This window comes from Sorex fumeus, unplaced genomic scaffold (assembly GCF_029834395.1).
Source record: "Sorex fumeus unplaced genomic scaffold, SorFum_2.1 ptg000098l, whole genome shotgun sequence".
NCBI lineage: Eukaryota > Metazoa > Chordata > Mammalia > Eulipotyphla > Soricidae > Sorex > Sorex fumeus.
In genome coordinates, this window is record NW_026606155.1 from 86864540 (window position 1) to 86884927 (window position 20388).

Sequence of the window (20388 nt, forward strand, 5' to 3'; positions counted from 1 at the left end):
CTTTTATTACAAATTTGTGTTAGAAATATCAGTGCACACCACAAAACATTCTCTTGTTTTCTCCTGACTCTATGCTCAGAAATTACTCCTGGTAGGGCTCAGGGGACAATATTGGGTGTCAGGGATCAAACCTAGGTTGGCTACATACAAGCAAGTGCCTTACCCACTGTACTATTGCTCTAGCCCAATATAATTTCTTTAAAAAATATGTTAATGTAGATTTAATATATATTCTGAAAATAAAGAAATGGATATTATGAATTCATCCACTTGTTGGATGAATTATTGAGAAAAAATTATAACACTGCTCAACCCAAGTACAGCAGGCACCCATAGCACTAAATTTGGGGCTCTATATATTTCACAGAAAGGGGAATCAAGACTTAATGAAGAAATGGCTAGTTACAGTTCTGGAATATGAAATACATGGAATGAAACTGGTTCAAATGTGTACCAGGAAGTAAGGAGGATTATCAAAGACTGCTGCAATTTATTCCTCACAAAATGAGTGAGGATTCAAATGTTATGTGGTTTCTTTTTTTTTGTGGTCTCCCAAGCAGTGCAAGGGGGCCACTCCCAGTGATATGTGGCCACATATTGCTCACAGCCAACAGTGCTGGGGATCACAAAGGTTACCTAGATGGTACTCAGAGGACCATATGGTGACTAGGAACCAAACTCAAGGCCTCTGTATGCCAGACATGTATTCCAAGTATGCATCCAGGCATTCACACCATTACTTTGGTAACAGAAATGATGAAAGGCATAAATATGTTAAATCCATAAATTCAGAATTACTTTTTTAAAAAAGAAAAAGGAAACTCATTAATCTTCTTTGGAAAATACTAGGGATACAACTTACAATTCTGAAAAATGGTAAATGAAAGGAAAGAATCACGTATGTCCTATATGGCAAGTACTTTGGGATAACCTAATAATGGAGTGGGGCTGGAGTGATAGTACAAATGGTAGGGCACTTGCCTTGCATATGGCCAACATGGGTTTGATCCCTGGCACCCAACAAGGTTCTTAAGTCTGCTAACAGGAGCCCCTAAGCACAGAAGCCCCAAGTATAGTCAGGTATGGCCCAAAAAAACAACCCCTCCACACAAAAATAAACGAGCTTAAGAGATAGAGACACCAAATTCAATGTGACCCCTAGTTAAAACTAGACTCAAGCAAACCAAATATATATTTAAACACAACACACACACACACACACACATACATAAATAATGATCTAGAAAATTTGGATGTTGACTTGATATTTCATACTAATACTGAAAAAATTTTTGTATGATGTGGTTAAAAGGGAAAAAAAACCCTTTCAACTTTAAGAAATGTATATTGCTATAATTATAGGCAAAGTATGAAAGTATGACTGGGGAAAGGGTGGAGAGGGGAGAGAGAGAGAATACGCCTGAAACATGACTAGCCGTATGTTGATAATTACTGAATTGGGATGATTACATAGGCCCTCCCGTTGATCGTCGATTTGCTCGAGCGGGCCCAGTAACGTCTCCATTGGAGACTTTGTTGTTACTGTGTCTGGCATATCGAATACTCTCGGTAGCTTGCCGGGCTCTCCGAGAGGGGCAGAGGAATCGAACTCGGGTCGGCCATGTTGGCTGCTTGTAAGGCGAACGCCCTACCCGCTGTGCTATCGCTCCATTTTGTTTACCTAAATTTATGTTTACATAAATTTTCATTATTCTTTCTACTTTTTTTTCCATGATGAAAGCTTAAATATATGGCAGTCTGATGTTAGACAATCTAATATTTACTGCTAAATAAAATATATAGTTTATAACATGTATAAAATGTATACTTAGCCCCACATGTGACACGTTTAACACCAAATATACCTCTAATGACCATACATATACTAAGTATGTTCACATAAGGCCTCAATGGTAATAGGATATTAAATAAGACCTGGCCAAGAAGAAACAAAAGAAACGTCTAAAATTACTTAAACCCTAAAGATTTTAAGATCCATTTTAGTAGTAAGTATTCAGTATTTATATAAAATTATTCCTTAAAAAGATTAAGGCAGATATTACATAATAAAATCACGAACAGGAAAAGAGGAACATTAACTAAAAAGCAATAAAAAGCAATAAATTTAGGGTCTTTAAAAGAAATTAGGGAACGTTAGAGATAGCTCAATGGACTGAATACATACTTTGCATGCTAGAGGTCAAGAAGTGAACCCCAGTACTGCCTGCTCCCCTGAGCACTGAAAGGAGAAACTCCCAACACAAAGCTGGAATCAGAAATATCAGTAAGAAGCCAAGTGTGAGCATGTAAATTTAATCAAAATACATGGGAGAAACTTAAAGCTTTTCAATACGTCAAATAAGAGAGTATTCACTACAAGTTATCCTACTTTTAGTTATAGCCCAATCAAGTGAACTTTAATTGTAGGAAAAAGGGTTAATGGTGAGTTAACTTTCTTACAACAGAAAAAAACACAGCTGTGAATCTAATGGAAAGGTTTCAAGGGAATTTATTTTAGTGTGTCACAGGTCACAAAGGTCTTTATTACCTGATACAATTAGTTTCCTGAGCAATAGCACAGCGGGAAAGGAGTTTGCCTTGCATGCAGCCAACATGGCTGACTGGAGTTCAATTCCTCCACCCCTCTTGGAGAGCCCGGCAAGCTACCGAGAGTATCTCGCCCTCATGGCAAAGCCTGGCAAGCTACCCATGACGTATTTGATATGCCAAACATAGTACCAAGTCTCACAATGTTACTGGGCCTGTTCAAGCAAATCGATGAACAACAGGAGGACAGTGACAGTTTTCCTTAGTTATTCCAGACTAAGGACCATCTTTTTTCCCTGGATTGTTCAGTGTACAAATAAAATAAAAACAAGTATGTGCTGACTCACAGAGATGCTGAGACAAAAAATCTTTATCTATTTTCCCCAGTGATAAAAAACTAAAGGCAAAATTGAGGAATCTTTTCTTACTGTGTCAACATGTTATCTTTTTCAGGCTTCCACCATGTCCTAACACCCATCAAGTTAATTTCAGGCAAACCACAAACTAACTTGAGCTTCAGTTTTTTTATTTTCAAAACAGAGATAAAAAAAAATCTGTCCTATTATACTCTTCATAGGGGTATAGTGGTGATTATATAAGATGCAGGATAAATCCAGAAGAAAAATAGAAAATATCATAGAAAAGACTATTGTTATTTGCCAATGTGAAAGAAATCAGGGTCCATATTACTGATCTAAAATGGCACAGGATAGGTAGGTACTTGCCTTGTGTGTGGCTGACCTGAGTTCATAGAACTGATCCCTAAGTGCAGAGCCAAGAGTAAGGCCTGAGAACTTCCAGGTATGGCCAACAAAGAAAGCACAGAATACCTGCTTAATGAAATAAAACTAGGGGCTGGAGAGACAGTACAGAGAACAGGGTGCTTGCCTTGCGTGTATTGGGCCAGGTTCAATGCCCGGCAATCCATACATTCCCCTATCCCTATGCCCTGCGAAGAGTGATCCTGAGCACAAGGCCAGGAGTAAGCCCTAAGGAAAAAGGAAGAAAGAAAGAAAACTGCTGGCTCACTTAGTGATGAATGACATGACTTTTAAGACTATAACCTTCGATATTAATATACTTAGGTGTAAATGGAAAAAATCGGAAGGAGACAAGTAAAACCCTTTGAAAAGAAAGAATGTATGTAGCCAGGATCTGAATCACTGCTATCCAGATATGCTGAAAGAAAATAGGAAGCAAATACCCAAACTTTTTGCTGAAGAAAACCCTGAGAACTCAGGAAGTCTCTTAGCAAGGCAGAAAGGACCATGAGTGCACATGTGTGCATGTGTATGCGTGCATACATGTGTGTTATAGGGCAAGAGGTAGTGTCAGAGAGAAGATGACTTACTCAAACATACCCTCTCTAATTTTATTTTCTTTGCTGCACTACTCAACTCTACTTTCTATCTAGAGGATCAGGAACAAAGAGCTGTTAAGTGATGGAAAGATGAACATCATTTCCCCTGAATGTCAAATAATGCTTTTATTTTCAATTGGTAAATGATATTCACGGACATTAAAGACTAGAATCCCTAAGCTAATAAAGGGAAAGGGAAGTAAGAAAGACAAGGCGAGACTCACATTATAGCCAGAAATACATGTGGGAAATGAACACTGCAATGAAGACAATCAATGGAGACAAGGGTCAAATAAAACAGCTGACAAGATAAGCTTTCCATCATTGGAGAAAAATCTACGTATAGAATATTTCAATGACGTTCCATCTGTATACTATAAAACATTCTCAGCTGATGCCCACAGTGCTATTATTCTTATTCAAATCTGTTGCAGATACTTTGATTAAAACTGAAAAAAAGTTGATACATTTCAAAGTAACCTACCTGCAACTGCATGACCACATAGTTGAATCGATCGTTCCTCCCACAGCCAATAAATCTACAAACATGGTCTTTCCCTGGATAAAAGAAAAATAAAGAAAAATGTGGGAAAGGTTACACATGGTTTCTCTTCTAAAAATTAACAATAACTTAAATAAGAGTCTTTAAAATTAAAAATAATGAGCCTAGCTTAAGGATAGAAAATTTGCGAAATAGAAATTTTCTACCTACCTCAAAACCAGATCCTGCATTTTTCTTATATAGTCAAATAAATGTTTGCTGAATGAATACATTAATGAAGGAACAAAAGTATTTATTCAGGAAGGAAAAAAATAAGAGGGTCATTTCGTATCAATTTGCCGAGACCTAGACATATAAAATTACAGATGAACAATATATAAAAATTCAGGAGTATTTTAAGAATAGAAATTGAGCCAGGAGGAGAACTCCACAGGCTGGAAGGTACTTTGAAAAAGAGGAGCCCCCAGGTAAGAGTCTCAACAGCACAGAGTACTCTGAGCACCACTAGGAGTTGCCTCAAAGCACTCCCAGCTGTGACTCAAAGGTGGCTGGAGAAGGCAAGATCATCACATCAGTTCAGAAGACTAAATGAGTCACTGTCACTGTCCTCCCGTTGTTCATCGATTTGCTCGAGCGGGCCCAGTAACGTCTCCATTGGAGACTTTGTTGTTACTGTGTTTGGCATATTGAATACGTTACGGGGAGCTTGCCAGGCTCTGCCGAGCGGGCGAGATACTCTCGGTAGCTTGCCGGGCTCTCCGAGAGGGGCAGAAGAATCGAACTTGGGTCGGCCATGTTGGCTGCGTGCAAAGCAAACGCCCTACCGCTGTGCTATCGCTCCAGCCCACCACCTTAGTCTTAATTAGTGAAGGAAGAACTTCTCAGAGCTGTTTGTCTCCATTAGCCATTTAAGTTTACTATCAAAAGACAGGTTTAATGACAATGCATCATAAAACTTTTAAAAACAAAGGAAATTGTTTATGAACCCTGTTTTGGCGTGTTTTTTAAAAAGTCATTAGTGGCAGTTTTAGATTATTAGGGGCAGTTCTAGATTATTATTAGATTATTTGTTGTTACTTTTTTAGGTTTTTTTTTTCCCCTCTGGTGGGGGAGGTAATTGGGCCACACAGGTGGTGCTGAAAACGTACTTTTGGATACATATATGGGGCTAGAGACTGAACCTGGGTTAGCTCCAGGCAAGGCAAGTGCTTTAGCCACTGTACCATCTCGCCAGCCCCTTGTTTTAATTTTGGGGCAAAACCCAGTGGTGCTCAGGGCTTACTCCTGGCTCTGTACCCAGAGATTCCTCCAGGAAGTTCTTGGGGGATCACATGGGATACTAGGGGTTGAATGTGGGCAAGGCAAGTGCTCTATACACTGTACTATCTCTCCAGCCCAAAGAAAGACTTTTAGCTTGAGTTAAGTTGATAAGTAAGGTAAACCACATAAGACAAATCAAGACAAATGTTATGGTTATATGAGACAGGATAATCACCTACACTTTGACTATTTTCATATACAGCACATGCATATTCAACCAAACTTTTTTTATTAAAATTTTTTTAATAGTGAGACATCATGAGGTACAGTTGCAGACTTACACATTTTTGTGCTTGGGTTTCAATTATACAATGATCAAATACCCATCCCTCCACCAGTGCCCATTTCCCACCACCACGGATTCCAGTATCCCTCCCACCCCCCATCCCCTCCATCCCACCCTGTCTCTGTGGCAGGGCATTCCCCTCTGTTCTCTCTCTCCTTTTGGGTGTTGTGGTTTGCAAAAGAAACATTGAGTGGCAATCATGTTTGTCAACCAAACATTTAAGTACAGAGTTTAACACAGAGATGAACCCTAGAAAATAATTGCTCTGTGTATTATCAGTAGAGGTTAAGAGCTGACTTCTCAAAGACAACTGGGTCAACACCAATATGTCAGGAAAAGAAAAAACAATTCCATGGAGAAGCCTGAGAAGGAAGTGTTAAGCAAACCCAAGGAGATTTTTACTTTATATTCCCAGTGAAGAATTATGCAGAATAATCTCTAAAATCAAGGGGAGTAGGATGGATGATTCATGAAGAAAATGTTAATAATTTAAAATAAGATACTGGGAAGATGGTTCAAAGGACACATGCCTGGCATACACTGGCACCAAATCTGACCCCAAGAACCTCCAGTCCCCAGAGCACTGCAAGGTTCCCAGCAGTAGGTTGCTGTCTCAGAGGACTGAACCATTCACCAAGCACTACAGGCCCAGTACTGCCAGGAGTGGCTCCAGGCCCTCCTGAGTACTGCTTGGGAGCCCCCTCCCCTAGTATCAAGATAAATGCCAAAAAGACAGTGACCCAGATTGTCAAAATAGAAGATAGGAAGTGGTATCTAATTTAACTGTCATTCAGTTCAAGTTGCTTACAAGCGGTAAGCAATCTTGAAAATATGCAGTATACAAGCTCATGTCTAGTTGGCGAAAAAACCTGAATAGCTCTAAACTATGCACTAATCTGTTCACGATGCATTTATAAAAATTGTGTTAACAGGGGGTATGGTGCCGCCAGCAGGTCAATCTGTACCTGTGAGGTGAGTGCATCAGCAGCCTCATGGCACCTTCAGACTTCCAGATACCCCAAAATTGCTGCTGTGCCTTTGGCCAGACCCCAAAAACTTGGGGTAAAGTTTACCAAGAAAGTAAACGGCCAAAAGTTAGGTATGTGGGAGACACACCCACAAACCACCTCCAGCTCAGCTATATAATTGGAGGCACGGCCCTTGTGGTTCCTGATTGGACTGCTTAACGGCCATGATCCCAGAGACTCAGAAACAATCTTGAAACCCAGCGGCTTTTGGCAGAAATGCGTCCAGAATGCACAGTGGGTTACTGTTGCCGGGCCACCCCGGGTGGAAAGGGTGCTGTCCCTCTGCCTGCTCCCCCTTGGTGGTTCGGTGGCTGCCATCCTCCAGAGGCCATTGGACATTCAGGTTTGGGCCTGCAGACATAAGACACGCGGGGCCTCACGGGATGGGGTGGAGCCGGCCCTTTCCTCCCCACCACCCCCAAAATAAAAAATTAAGTCGACCCCACGAAAGGCCTCTCTGGCTCCTGATCAAGCTGCTTAACGGCCAGGATCCCAGAGACTCAGAAACAAATCCCGGAACCCAGCAGGTTTTGGCAGAAATCCCTCCAGATTTAATTGTTAAAATTTTGGAATTTCAAAATCGCGCAGCCACTACTGCAGCTGCGTGATCTCATATATTATTCATAACCAGCAATAGAAAACAAATTATCTACTGTTGCCTTTTTGGCAGATCTGAGTTTTGGGGTAAAATCCCAAATAATAATCGTGGGTCTGGTGTCAAAATATTGAATGTAATCAAAGTAGAGAGAGAATAATGTGGAAGTCGTCTGCCCCACGGGTAGGGGGAGAGTGTGGTATGGGGGCATACTGGGGTTTTGGGGGGGTGGAGAATGGGCACTGGTGAAGGTACGGGTGTTTCATTGTATGACCGAGACTTAAACCCAAAAGCTTTGTAACTGCTCTCACGGTGATTCAATAAATAAAATTATAAAAAAGGGGGGAAAAAAAGTAAGGCGGAGTTCATGCCCAATTCAATCAGCCTAATTAGTGGCTGAATAAATAGCAGTACTCTTACATAAAAAAAATTGTGTTATCAAGTTTAGATCAGACAAGATCGGCCATGTATAGCTCAGCGGTAGGGTGTTTGCCTTGTGTGCAGTCAGCCTGGCCGAGCCGGGTTCAATTCCTCTGCCCCTCTTGGAGAGTACGGCAGGCTACCAAGAGTATCTCGCCTGCACGGCAAAGCCTGGCAAGCTACCCGTGACATATTCAATATGCCAAACACAGTAACAAGTCTCAAAATGGAGACGTTACTGGGCCCGCTCGAGCAAATCGATGAACAACGGGAGGACAGTGTTTGTTTTGTTTTTTTTTTATCAAGTTTAAGCTCACTAGAAGAGGTATAGAAATAGGACAGAAATAGCTCAGTCTCTCAGTAAATCATTTTCAAAATAATCTTAACAGCACCCTACATTACGACTATGCTCTTCTATAGAAATAATACCCAAATACAGGCCAAACTTAATCACATTCCTACCTGTTTAACTTCTTACAGCTCTCATAGCAAATGTCACATAAATGTGTCATAATATAACAGATACATGAATTCCATTTCACTCAAGGATAAGGACTCTAGTACCAAGTTCTGCACAGGAGACATACACTAAGTGAACATGTAAATAACTGGAGGGTTTGAGAGGAGGGTTTTTTGGAGGGGGGTCAGGATCCTACCCAGCAGTGCTCAGAGCTTACTTCCTGGCTCTGTGCTCAAGGATCACTCCTGGTGGTGCCCATGGGACCATATATGATGCGAGCACCTTACCCACTGTTCTCTCTGTGGCCTCAAACAAATAAGTTTATAACAGTCTTATTGAAATGTTAACAACACAATGCTTTTTCAAATAGTCCAAAACTTGTACAACTACCACAATTAATAAAAGAACCTTTCAAAAATTGGGACATTATAATAAATAGCAGTACTCCTACAAAAAAAAATTGGGACATTAGGGCCGGAGAGATAATGTAGTGAGTAGGGCACTTGCCTTGCGTGTGGGTGACCGTGCTCCATCCCCAGCATCTTATATGGTCCCCCGAGTCCCACCAGGAGTGATTCCTGAGTTCAGAGCTAGGAGTAACCCCTGAACATCACTGGGTGTGGCCCCCAAACAACAACAACAACAACAAAAACAAAATTAGAACAGCAGAACAGCAGACCCTTCCTGAACCTACCAAAACCAAACCCATTAGCAGTCACTTACCCTCCTACCATGGTTCTAACTCTTCCAGTTCTATGAGACCATTAAATTCGTTTCTAACATTACGGGTTAAGACTATTTTGAGATTTCATATAAAAGTAACCATAAATTAAGTGGTCGTTTATGGCTGGTTCCTTTTGTGTTTATTATTTTGTTTTGGAGGGCCACTCCCAGCTGTACTCAGGGCTTACTCCTGGTGTGGCGTAGGGGACCATTATGTGGTTCTAGAGACAGAACCTGGGTCAGCTGCACGCAAGGCAAGTGCCTTATCCATTCTATTATCTCTCCGGCACTATGACTGGTTTCTTTTACTTAGCATAAAGCATTCTAAATTGGTCCATGCTGTAGTATGTATCAGTATTCCCTTTCTTTCCTTATGCTGATATTATTCCATCCTATTGTGTTTAGCAAGTCACTCATCCACTGATTCATTTCTTGGTTATTATCCTGTTATGAACACTCATATACAACTTTCTGTGTGGACAATGTTTTCATTTTTCTCGGATATATTTAACTAGCAGAACAACTACTAGGTCACACAGAAATCACATGTTTAATCTTAAGAAGCTCAGAGGAACCACTGGATTTTTCAAAATAGCAGCATAATTATATTCCTATCAGCAATATATAAGGGTTCTATTTTTGAACATCTTTATTATATTCTTATTGTAGCCCTATAGCTAGCTATATTTTCCCCATTCCTTGCGCTTTATTTCTTAGTTTCAATTGCATGGTTTGGCCAGCACTGCAATTTGTAAAGTTCTCACTATCTGGTGGCTTCATTAAAGTGCTCCACTTTGTCAGAGAACTGCAAACTAAAACATAACATGAAATTTTGGTAACAATAACCATTTCTGTTACTAGCTTTGCTGATTATTGCTTGGGTGACTGAGTGACTTTATTAAAATTCTATATTATTACATTTTGTAATATATAATTTTATATTTTATAATATATAATGCTATATATCATTGCATTTTTATACTTTATGATAATCATTATGTTACTATTGCTAGGTTGAAAGCAACTAGTTGCCTAAGAAACTAAATTTTTATTTAAAAAATTTTTGTCCATTTAGTATAAAAGTAACACTGATAAGGAAACAGATGATTCATCTGTTGAATCTATCACTGCAAGCCAAAAAGGAAATTTTTTTTATATTTATTTAGTGAATCACTGTGGGAAAAGTTACAAAGATTTCAGGTTTAAGTCTCAGTTATGCAATGATCAAACACATTTTCCTTCACCAGTACTTATTTTTCATGACCAAGAACCCCAATATACCCCCCTGCCACCCCTCCCAATGCTTGTGAGGCAGATGAATTCTACCTAACACTCTATCTACTTTGATTAGATTCATTATTTTGACAAAAGATGCACCATTATTGTTTATAGTTTACACCCAACAATGAGAACTGCCGAAAAGGCATTGTGAAATAATTTTTTTCTACAGTTAGTTATGAGAACCATATGATGTCATGCGGCTGCAATAGTGGCCGCGGGAATTTGGATTTCTGACAGTTTACTTATTAAGCCTGGAGGTATTTCTGTCAAGAGCCAGATAATTACAAGATCGGTTTCTGTGGCTCTGGAGCCATGGTCATGCCAGAGAGCTGCTCGTGGGGGGCAATTTGTGACCTCAGTAGGGCATGAAGGACAAGCTGGGATTGCCCCCCTTCCCATGAGGTTTCAGTTACCCTTCACTACCGGCTCATACCTGGCTTTCCAAAAAGCTCCGAGGAGGCTACCATCTTGCTGCCCAGGGGGAAAACGGCGGAAGGGAGCAACACCCCTTCCCTCCCAGGCAGGCATGGTACCATGGATTAACGCACAGTCCATTCACTTTTCTGCCGCAAGCTGCCGGGCTCTGTATTAAGTCCTTGTGCTTTTGGAGCCACGGCTGTGCCGGAGAGCCGCTCGTGGGGGGCAACTCGTGACCTCGTTAGGGCGGGAAGGATGGGCCAGGAATGCCCCCCTTCCCATGAGGCAAAAAGGAATATTAAGACCAATAATAATACTCTCATCCTCTTCAGATGAGAATTTTGTTAAAGAATCTGACGGTAAGGACTGTGATAAATGAATCACTGCAAGGAATCACTTATGAATATACTGCAAGGAAGAATGTTTTGAATCTGACTCAGGAAACGATGATGATGAAGAATGGCAGCAAATGTGAGGAAAATGTACAGTGGTAAACTGAACAAAGTGACCTCTGTTGTTGCTGTACAAATTATTCTTGACAAATTAGATACTATAAATGTTCACAGAAGAAGCTAACGAATGTGCCGTACAATGAGAAAACAATTCCGTGTCTGAACACAGAAGACACCAACAATCCTGAAAACCTGTTTCAGTGACAGAAATAACACTTTTTTTCCCTCTGTGGGGGTGGGGGGAATTAGGCCACACCTGGAAGTGCTCAAGGCTTACTCCTGGCTCTGTGCTCAGGGATCACTCCTGGCAGGGCTCAGGAACTATATGCAGTACGAGAGATTGAACATGGGTCAATCCCTGTTTCTCAGTATTGTATACAAGGCAAGTACTCTATGAGTTATACTATTGCTCTGGCCCACAAATAAGTCCTTTATAGGATTACTATGTATGTAATCATTCTAAATGAGCACTTTTATAGGATTACTGTGTAACGCAATTACTAAAAATTAGGTTATACTGGTTTAAAAAGGATACGTACATGAAAGCACACATTTTAAAAAATGCCATGAAGAGTGATCTCCTTTTTAACCATTCTAAAATATTTACATTTTCTGACAATAGACAGAACTGAAGATTGGACAAAATTCAAAGCATTATGGAATGAACTGTTGGGACCTCTAAAATGCTACTGAAATGGTTAAAACATTGTAATAGATTCAAGTATGGTTCCTGGAGAGGCATCTCAAATTTTGCCAATGCATTCCAGACAAGAAATAAAAATACAGGATAAAATTATATAAACTTTCTTTGCCTAGAGGCTATACCTATAGTTTAGATATGCATGTTGTTCTGAAAGAACACAACAATCACAAAGAAAACACATATGCAGTGTTGTGATGAAATCAATGGGTGGTTTACTATTTGAAGAATGTATATAGTATTTATAGACAGCTATTCTATGAGTGTCCCTTTTCTGAAGAGCTTTTGCAGCGGGGGGGGGGGGGAAACCATAAGTAAATAAAAATTTTTACCATTAAAAGCAAAACAAAAATAAGGTGACATTATGAGTTTTGAAAATTGTAGAGGATCAAATTTTGAAATGTAACAGTAAAGGACCAAATAGTATGCTAACTACTTTGAATAATTAGATCTGCACCATTAAGGAAGGAAAAAATTTGAAGCTAAAGCCAGATGCTGACTTTTATTGTAATATTGTGAAAAAGATGTTTTTGATGTATCAGATTGAATGGCATCATACTATCATTGTTGAGCAAAAACTGTTAAGTGATACAGAAAAGTTGTGAAACAGTAGGCAGGACTTCACTTGAAAACACATGGTATAAGGTCAGAGTGATAGTACAGCAGGTAGGGAGTTTGCCTTCCACGCAGACAATCTGGGTTCAATTTCCAATATCACATATTGTCCTCTGGGAACTGCTGGGAGTAATTCCTGAGAGAAGAGGCAGGAGTAAGTCCTAAGCATCGCCAGGCGTGGCCCAAAAACAAAAAGAAAAAAAAAGAAAATATGTGAAGACTGGATAAATTAATATTTTGAAATTTACAGAATTATTGATCAGTTCCTGACCAATAAATGCCATGCTAAAGAAATGGCTACTGGAGAACAAATACCTAAAAAAAGTGACCCATTTTCTTGATTCATACAGTGAATCTGCAAGAACGTCATGAAAATGATGTAGAGGGTGTTATAAATTCTTATCTGAAAAAAAGGGTAGAAATGTTGGCATGAAAAAATAAAAGGATAAAAACATTTTACTGTCTTTGTGAGGGTCACTAGCACTGTCTGAAATGTTTTTTTAAAAACTGCAATAAAAACAAATAATGGCTATTACAAATGAAAATTGCGACTTGATAATCATCAGACAAATTTATTAACTATTGAACCAAAATTAAATAAACCCTACTTTCTTTCCATAAATAGGAATTAAATTTGTCACTTAATAATCATAAGACACATTTATAACTAATGAACTGAAATTAAATAAACCCTACTTTCTTTAAATAAGGTTAAGGTAAAGGCCCTCCCGTTGATCGTCGATTTGCTCGAGCGGGCCCAGTAACGTCTCCATTGGAGACTTTGTTGTTACTGTGTCTGGCATATCGAATACTCTCGGTAGCTTGCCGGGCTCTCCGAGAGGGGCGGAGGAATCGAACTCGGGTCGGCCATGTTGGCCGCTTGTAAGGGGAATGCCCTACCCGCTGTGCTATCGCTCCAGCCCTTTTATTCTTTAAATAAACAGAAATTAAAATTTTAATTATGAGTAAATATATTAATTTTAAACTATAGGGCAGGTTTTTTTTCTATATACCAACTGATTCAACAAATTATTGTACATATCTGATGGAACAAAATGTCTGATGTGACATTAAAGTGTGAGCAAAAAACAAAAAACAAAGTGTGAGCCATCAGTGTGGTACATGTTGTCCACACAATTGTGGATCACTCTCAGTATGTGCCAATATCTGCGTGCTAAGGTTATTTTAGCTATTCAGAATACTTTACAGTTAAGATATAAATTATAGAATCTGCTTGTCCATTTCTACAAAGATATCAACCATGAAGATTTCTGCCAGGAGTGTCCCTGAGGTGCAGACTGCAGAGTAAGCACTGAGATCAACTGGGTGTGGTCCAAAACCCAAAACTAAATAAGTAAATGAATAAAATTTTGATCTACAGAATATCTTTCTTCAAATCCTCAATCTTTATTTTTTCAATGTTTTATAATTTTCAAGGTAATAGTGTTGTACTTCTTCTGTTAAATTTATTTCTAAACTTTTTTAACTTTTGATATCGCAAATAGAATTGTCCCTTAATATTACTTTTGGATTGATTGCTGCAAACCAATACAAGTATTTTTTTGTTTTGTTTTGGGGCCACACTCAGCATGCTCAGGGACTGCAGCAAGCTGCTTGGGGCTATTCCATGTGGAGACCAATGCAGTGCTGGGGATCAAACCCAGACCTACTACATGCACAACATGTGCTCCAGTCCACTGAGATATCTTTCTGGCCCCAAAACAAGTACACAAAACTTTTGTATACCAATCCCATATTTAAGATAAAACGGGGGCCTGGGGATGGCTCAGAGGCAAAAGCTCCTGGCTTGCAAGTGTGAGGTACAAGTTTGATTCCAAGTTCCCAGGTAAAATGATAACTAAACTAAATGGAGTCATGTATGCCAAGTCCCACATCACTAAATCAAGCCTTAATGAACTTAGGCTTTTACCCTCCTCTCCCAGAAATGAAATCTTAACGCAACCAGGAAATCACTTCATTAGCAACTCTGGCAATCTTCCTGTGGATTTCTGTTGTACCTAAAGGAAAGCGACCTTTCCATAACCAATCCACTTCTGGCCTAGTCTAATCGATCTGCTTGTTCTGCCTATGTAAGTCTTTCACCTTTTACAGTTCTATTCCAAAGTGCTTATTGGATGCTAACCAATTCATAAATTGCTGGATGAAGCCAGTAAGATCTTTGAAGTTTATTCATCTATCTCTGCAACACAATTTTGCTGAACTAGTTTATTAGTTCTATTATTTGGGGGTGGGGGATAGGCTGGAGCGATAGCACAGCTGGTAGGGCGTTTGCCTTGCATGCGGTCAACCTGCGTTTGATTCCTCCATCCCTCTTGGAGAACCCAGCAAGCTACTGAGAGTATCCTGCCCACACGGCAGAGCCTGGCAAGCTCCCTGTGGTGTATTCGATATGTCAAAAACAGTAACAAGAAGTCTCACAATGGAGACGTTACTGGTGCGCGCTCAAGCAAATGGATGAAGAATGGGAGGACAGTGACAGGACAGTGATTATTTGGGGGGAAGTGGTGGCAGGGTTAAGCCACACCTGGTGGTGCCTAGGACCACGTTCATTTATGTGCTTGGGGGTCACTCAGAGTTTGTGCTCAGGAATAAGCCCTGAGCACCAGTGAGTGTGCCAGCCCCCAAAACACCCAAACAAACAACAACAACAACAAAAAAAAACCAGAGTTTATGTCTTTCACAATATTGGCTGGGGGGGGGGGGTTATCTTATTTATCTTATAAATAAATGCTCTTGGGGCCATAGACATAGTACAGCAGATAAGGTGCTTGCCTTGCATGCAGCCGACCGGGGTTCAATCTAGGCATTCCATCAAGTCCTCTGAGAACTGCCAGGAGTGATTCCTGAGTGCAAATTCAGAAGTAACCCTTGATCATCATTGGGGCTGGCCCCCAAACAAAAACAAACAAATATGCTCTTAATTAGGGTGAGGAGATTCCCTAGAAGTGAAAAAAAACTGTTCCTGGGGCTGGAGCAATAGTGCAGACTGTAAGGCACTTGTCTTGTACATGGCTAACAATCCCTGATACCCAATATGGTACCCCAAATACCACCAGGAGTGATACTTGATTACAGAGCCAGGAGTAAGCTCTAAATCCTACTGGGTGGGGCCCCCCAAACAAAAACAAATAAACATTCATTCTTATATTTTTAGTATTTTTTCATAAAAGGGTATTAGAATTTTAAGTGGAGGCTTTAAAAAAAAGAGAAAATTATATTAAGCACTATGAATTACTGAGTTACTAGGCCCGCTCGAGCAAATCGATGAACAACGGGAGGGCAGTGACAGTGACAGTGACTATGAATTACAAAGCTACTATTGTATTAAGTTTCATATGTAAAATTTCCAGCACCAATATTCTTCACCAGACTGTCCACTTCTCTTCACCACTGTTCCGGTGTCTCCCTGGCTCCCGACCCTCAAGTTTCCTACTGGGAATCAGTTCTCAATTTCTATTTCCTCTTGTTACTTCCCTACCATGTTTGTTTATATTATATCCCATGTATGAGAGAGATCATTTTGTGTCTGCCCTCTCCTGACTACCTTCACTCAGAATAATGCTATCCATATCCGTTGGATATTAACCAAAGATATTTTAGGCTTCATCTGTGAATTGCCCCTTTTCCTTCTCCCAGCGAGGCTTACAGTGATCTTGTGAGCATCCCTAATCCCCTGAGTTTATCTTTAACTTTTCTGTTTTACACCTCATTGTCACAGTTCCCCAAGTCAATCTTAGTTACTTAAAAGTCAAAACTTTCTGGTAATTCTGAATTTTGTATTTATAGGAATTGCTTGCTTTTCTATTTCCCCTATAGCCTTTTCATATTTTACTATATAGTGGTTAAACCTGGAAAGACCTTAATGCTATGCTCCTAATATTTGGGAGTTGATTAACTCTGAAATATATCTACTCTTGGGCATAATTGCATGGTCATAATGACTTGACTCAGGCTTCAGTTGCTATAGTTCTTAACACTCAAAAGGGAAGTCCCGCCATGGGACTGGGATGGACCTGGGGTGGGTGGCAAAGCTACCCCAGCATCAAAATGGGACATTCTACAAAGCATAAATGCATGATCCTGATGCAAGCTGTTATGACTTAAGAGACAGGACCCCCATGGGGAAGGCCTAGCTGAACTGACCTGAGGACTTCGTCTGGGATTTTTGGTAAAAGCCTTGCTTGCTCTCAGAGCCCAGAGAACTAAGTTTTGGGATCTTTATCTCTTACTGTGCTTATCCAAATGACTGCAAGTACTGGTAAGAAGTAGGATTAATTGTTTGACTAACTGTATGACTTAACTGTTTGATACATATGACTAGAAGGAAAGGGAAAAGCAATACAGATATCCCTGGGAGACAGAGTGTCTCCTTCCGGTTTATCTCCCCCCGAGAATTGTGTCTGATGGAATGTTTTACCTCTGTAAATCACAAGAACATGCAGTCCTACACCTCTGACCTGTTTAGATGTTCTATAACTATGCTAGCAGCTCTGCATTAAATGGGACATTCTCACCATCAGGCTGTGGTCCCTGTGTCTCTGTCTCTCTGCTGAGGAGGCCTGGGGAGGATGGGAGGTGGCTCTCGGCCACCAAACACACATGCGTTGTAGCAGTACCCGCATGCTGCTTTGTGAACTCACACATATCCACTTTATCCACTTACTAAAGGATATATCTTTTGTTCTTTACACCTTACCTATACAGTACATTAACTGATTTTCACAGCTGAATGATAGTACAGCGGTAGGGCGTTTGCCTTGCACGCAGCCAACATGGCCGACCTGAGTTCGATTCCTCCACCCCTCTCGGAGAGCCCGGCAAGATACCGGGAGTATCTCGCCCGCACGGCAGAGCCTGGCAAGCTACCCATGATGTATTGGGTATGTCAAACACAGTAACAACAAAGTCTCCAATGGAGACGTTACTGGGCCCGCTCGAGCAAATCAATGAACAACGAGAGGGCCTTTACCTTTACCTTTACCACAGCTGAACCAACTTGGAATTTGGGAGATAAATCTCACTTATCTCCTATTACTCTGTTGCCAAGGTCTTCTACTGAATTTTTAGTTTTACCTACCATATTCTCAGTTGTCACTTTTTTTTTTTGGCTTTTTGGGTCACACCTGGTGATGCACAGTGGTTACTCCTGGCTCTGCACTCAGGAATGACTCCTGGCAGTGCTTGGGGGACCATAAGGGATGCTGGGAATCGAACCCGGGTCTGCCGCTTGCAAGGCAAACGCCCTAACAGCTGTGCTATCGCTCCAACCCCTCCGTTGTCACTTCTGATTATAGTTTATTAAATTTTTCTGATTATGCTTTTTTGTACTTTACTGACCACTGTATCATCGCTGAATTCATTAAACATCCTCTTGATGGTATCTCTATACTCATTATCTGAGAGGTTATAGAGCTGGTTTGTACTGGTAGAGCCTTCTGTGCAATTATCTTTACTCACTGAATGTGGCAGACTTCTACGGGGCTTCCCATCATGTCTGTGGGTGCTCTGAGGGTGAATCTTTGTAGTTCTCTGTGGGGAAGCTCTCTAAGGAATGATGCTGAGTGTTACTCTTCTGCTTCCCTACTGGTCCTCACCCCGTGACAGTGTGAGGTGCAGTAAGTAGAGCTGGCTTATGTTTACACAGATGTGTGCTTCAGGGTACAAGCAGCAGTGAACCAGTTATGTGCTCAGGGTTTGGATGTGGGCCTGGGAGATGAGTAAGCAAGCACAGGGTCAGGGATCTGGATGTGGGCCTGCAGAGATAGCAGAGATTGGGCGTGGAGACTTCTAGTACCCAGGTAGAAGGCTCTTTAAATTTTTTTAAGAACTAATGATTATAAAAGGAAATCTTTAAAAAAAGATTCTAGAATCCTCTCTGGAAAGAAAGATGGCGGCCGCACGGGAGCCTTGTGGACAGCAGGTTTGAGCCGGGGGTGGGAGCGGCAGGGACCTCATGGGAAGGGGGGCGTAATGGGCTGTCCTTCACGCCCGACCGAGGTCACCAGCTGCCCCCCACGAGCGGCTCTCCGGCACGGCCACGACTCCAGAGCACAGAAACCAATCTCTTAATTATCTAACTTTTAATAGAAATTCTTCCAGGGTTAATAAGTAAAATAGCAGAAATCCAAAACCGCGCGGCCACTATTGCGGCCGCACGACATCATTTTATTCTTAAGCCAAGCTGTAGAAAGCAAATCATTTCACAACGCTGTTTCAGCATGTCTGATGGGGGGGGGGGGGGTCGTAAACTCTAAACAATAATTGTGCATCTTCTATCGAAACAATGTATCTAGTCAAAGTAGATAGAGTATTAACTAGAACTCATCTGCCTCACAGGAATTGGGAGGGGTGGGAGGTGGGGTTCTATTGGGGTTCACGGTTAAAAATAAGTATTGGTAAAGGGAAATGTGTTTGATACTTACATGACTGAGACCTAAACCGGAAAGCTCTGTAACTTTTCCCACAGTGATTCAATAAAGAAATAAATTATAAAAAAAAAATAAAAAAAATATTCTACCCTTTCCCGACCCTCTAATTTCAATACCAAATTAGTCAAATACAAGGTTTGAGTTTTTTATGATTCTAAATTTTTCTTTGTGCATATAAAGCAAAAAAAGTATGGGGCCGGACCAAAAGTACCATGGGTAGGATATCTGCCTTACATGCAGCCAACCCACATTTGATCCCAGCATCCCATATGGTCATCAAGCACCGCCAGGAGTGATTGCTGAGTGCAGAGCCAGGAGTAACCCCTGAGCACTGCCAGGTTTGCACCCATACACAAAAAAGTATGTGTTCATATGTTACATTTATTTTTCTTGCAGAAAAATCTGGAATTGAGGGCTAGAGCAATACATTAAAAGGTTGGAAGCCTTGCATATGGTCAGTTTAGTATGAGTTCCAGCATCCTAGATGGTCCCCCGAGCTGACCAGGAGTGATCCCTGAGCTCAGAGCCAGGAATAAACCATGAGCATTGCCAGGTGTGGCCTAAGAATAAACAATGAAATATAGAATTAATATGTTTTCTACATATCTATTTTCCAAATAGATAAATTCCCTATTTGGCAAATAATTGTAAATCTTTCAAGTAAGGAAATGTTAAAATGAACAGAATGAGGAGATATAATATCAAGAGATTTCATAGCACCTTTTGAAGGAACAGATGAATCTTAATTGTGGTAAGCAAAAGTTACTTAAGAAGTAAAATGCACAGGTTGAAACAAACAAACAAACAAAAAGAAAATGGTAGGTTAATAAAAGGTTAATGAGTAAAACAAAGGGTACTTCTCACATAAAAGGAGTTTTCAGACCTTCTAACAGCATCTGATGGAGTCAGATGAACATTGGTGAGGTCAAGGAATTTTGGAGTAACTTTCTTCTTCGGTGGATAGACAAGCAATCTAATCAAGAAACAACTTCTTATATCATGACTGGGGCCAGAAAGTAACCACACTTTGAAGCAGCAACTGCAGACTTCAAGGATCAAAGGCAGGAGAGGTGCAGTTGCTCTCCTTTAAGTCGCCCTTGTTCCCTACTCTCAGCTTGTGCTCTGCAGCTTACAAGGCAAAAAATAAAACCCAGGGATCAAACCCCAGCCTCTGTATGCTAGGCATATGCTCAGCCTGTCTCTACTTATCTCTTGGCCCCAAGAAAACTGTTT

General features: G+C 40.6%; 1 protein-coding gene across 1 annotated transcript in view; it reads right to left on the bottom strand.

Annotated features, from left to right (window-relative positions):
* Positions 1-20388, bottom strand: part of TTBK2 (tau tubulin kinase 2) — a 137664-nt gene that overhangs the window by 68436 nt on the left and 48840 nt on the right. Inside the window, exon 5 of the mRNA XM_056134271.1 lies at positions 4392-4465. Within this exon, the coding sequence (XP_055990246.1) occupies positions 4392-4465 (74 nt within the window). The remainder of the gene's footprint in view (positions 1-4391; positions 4466-20388) is intronic.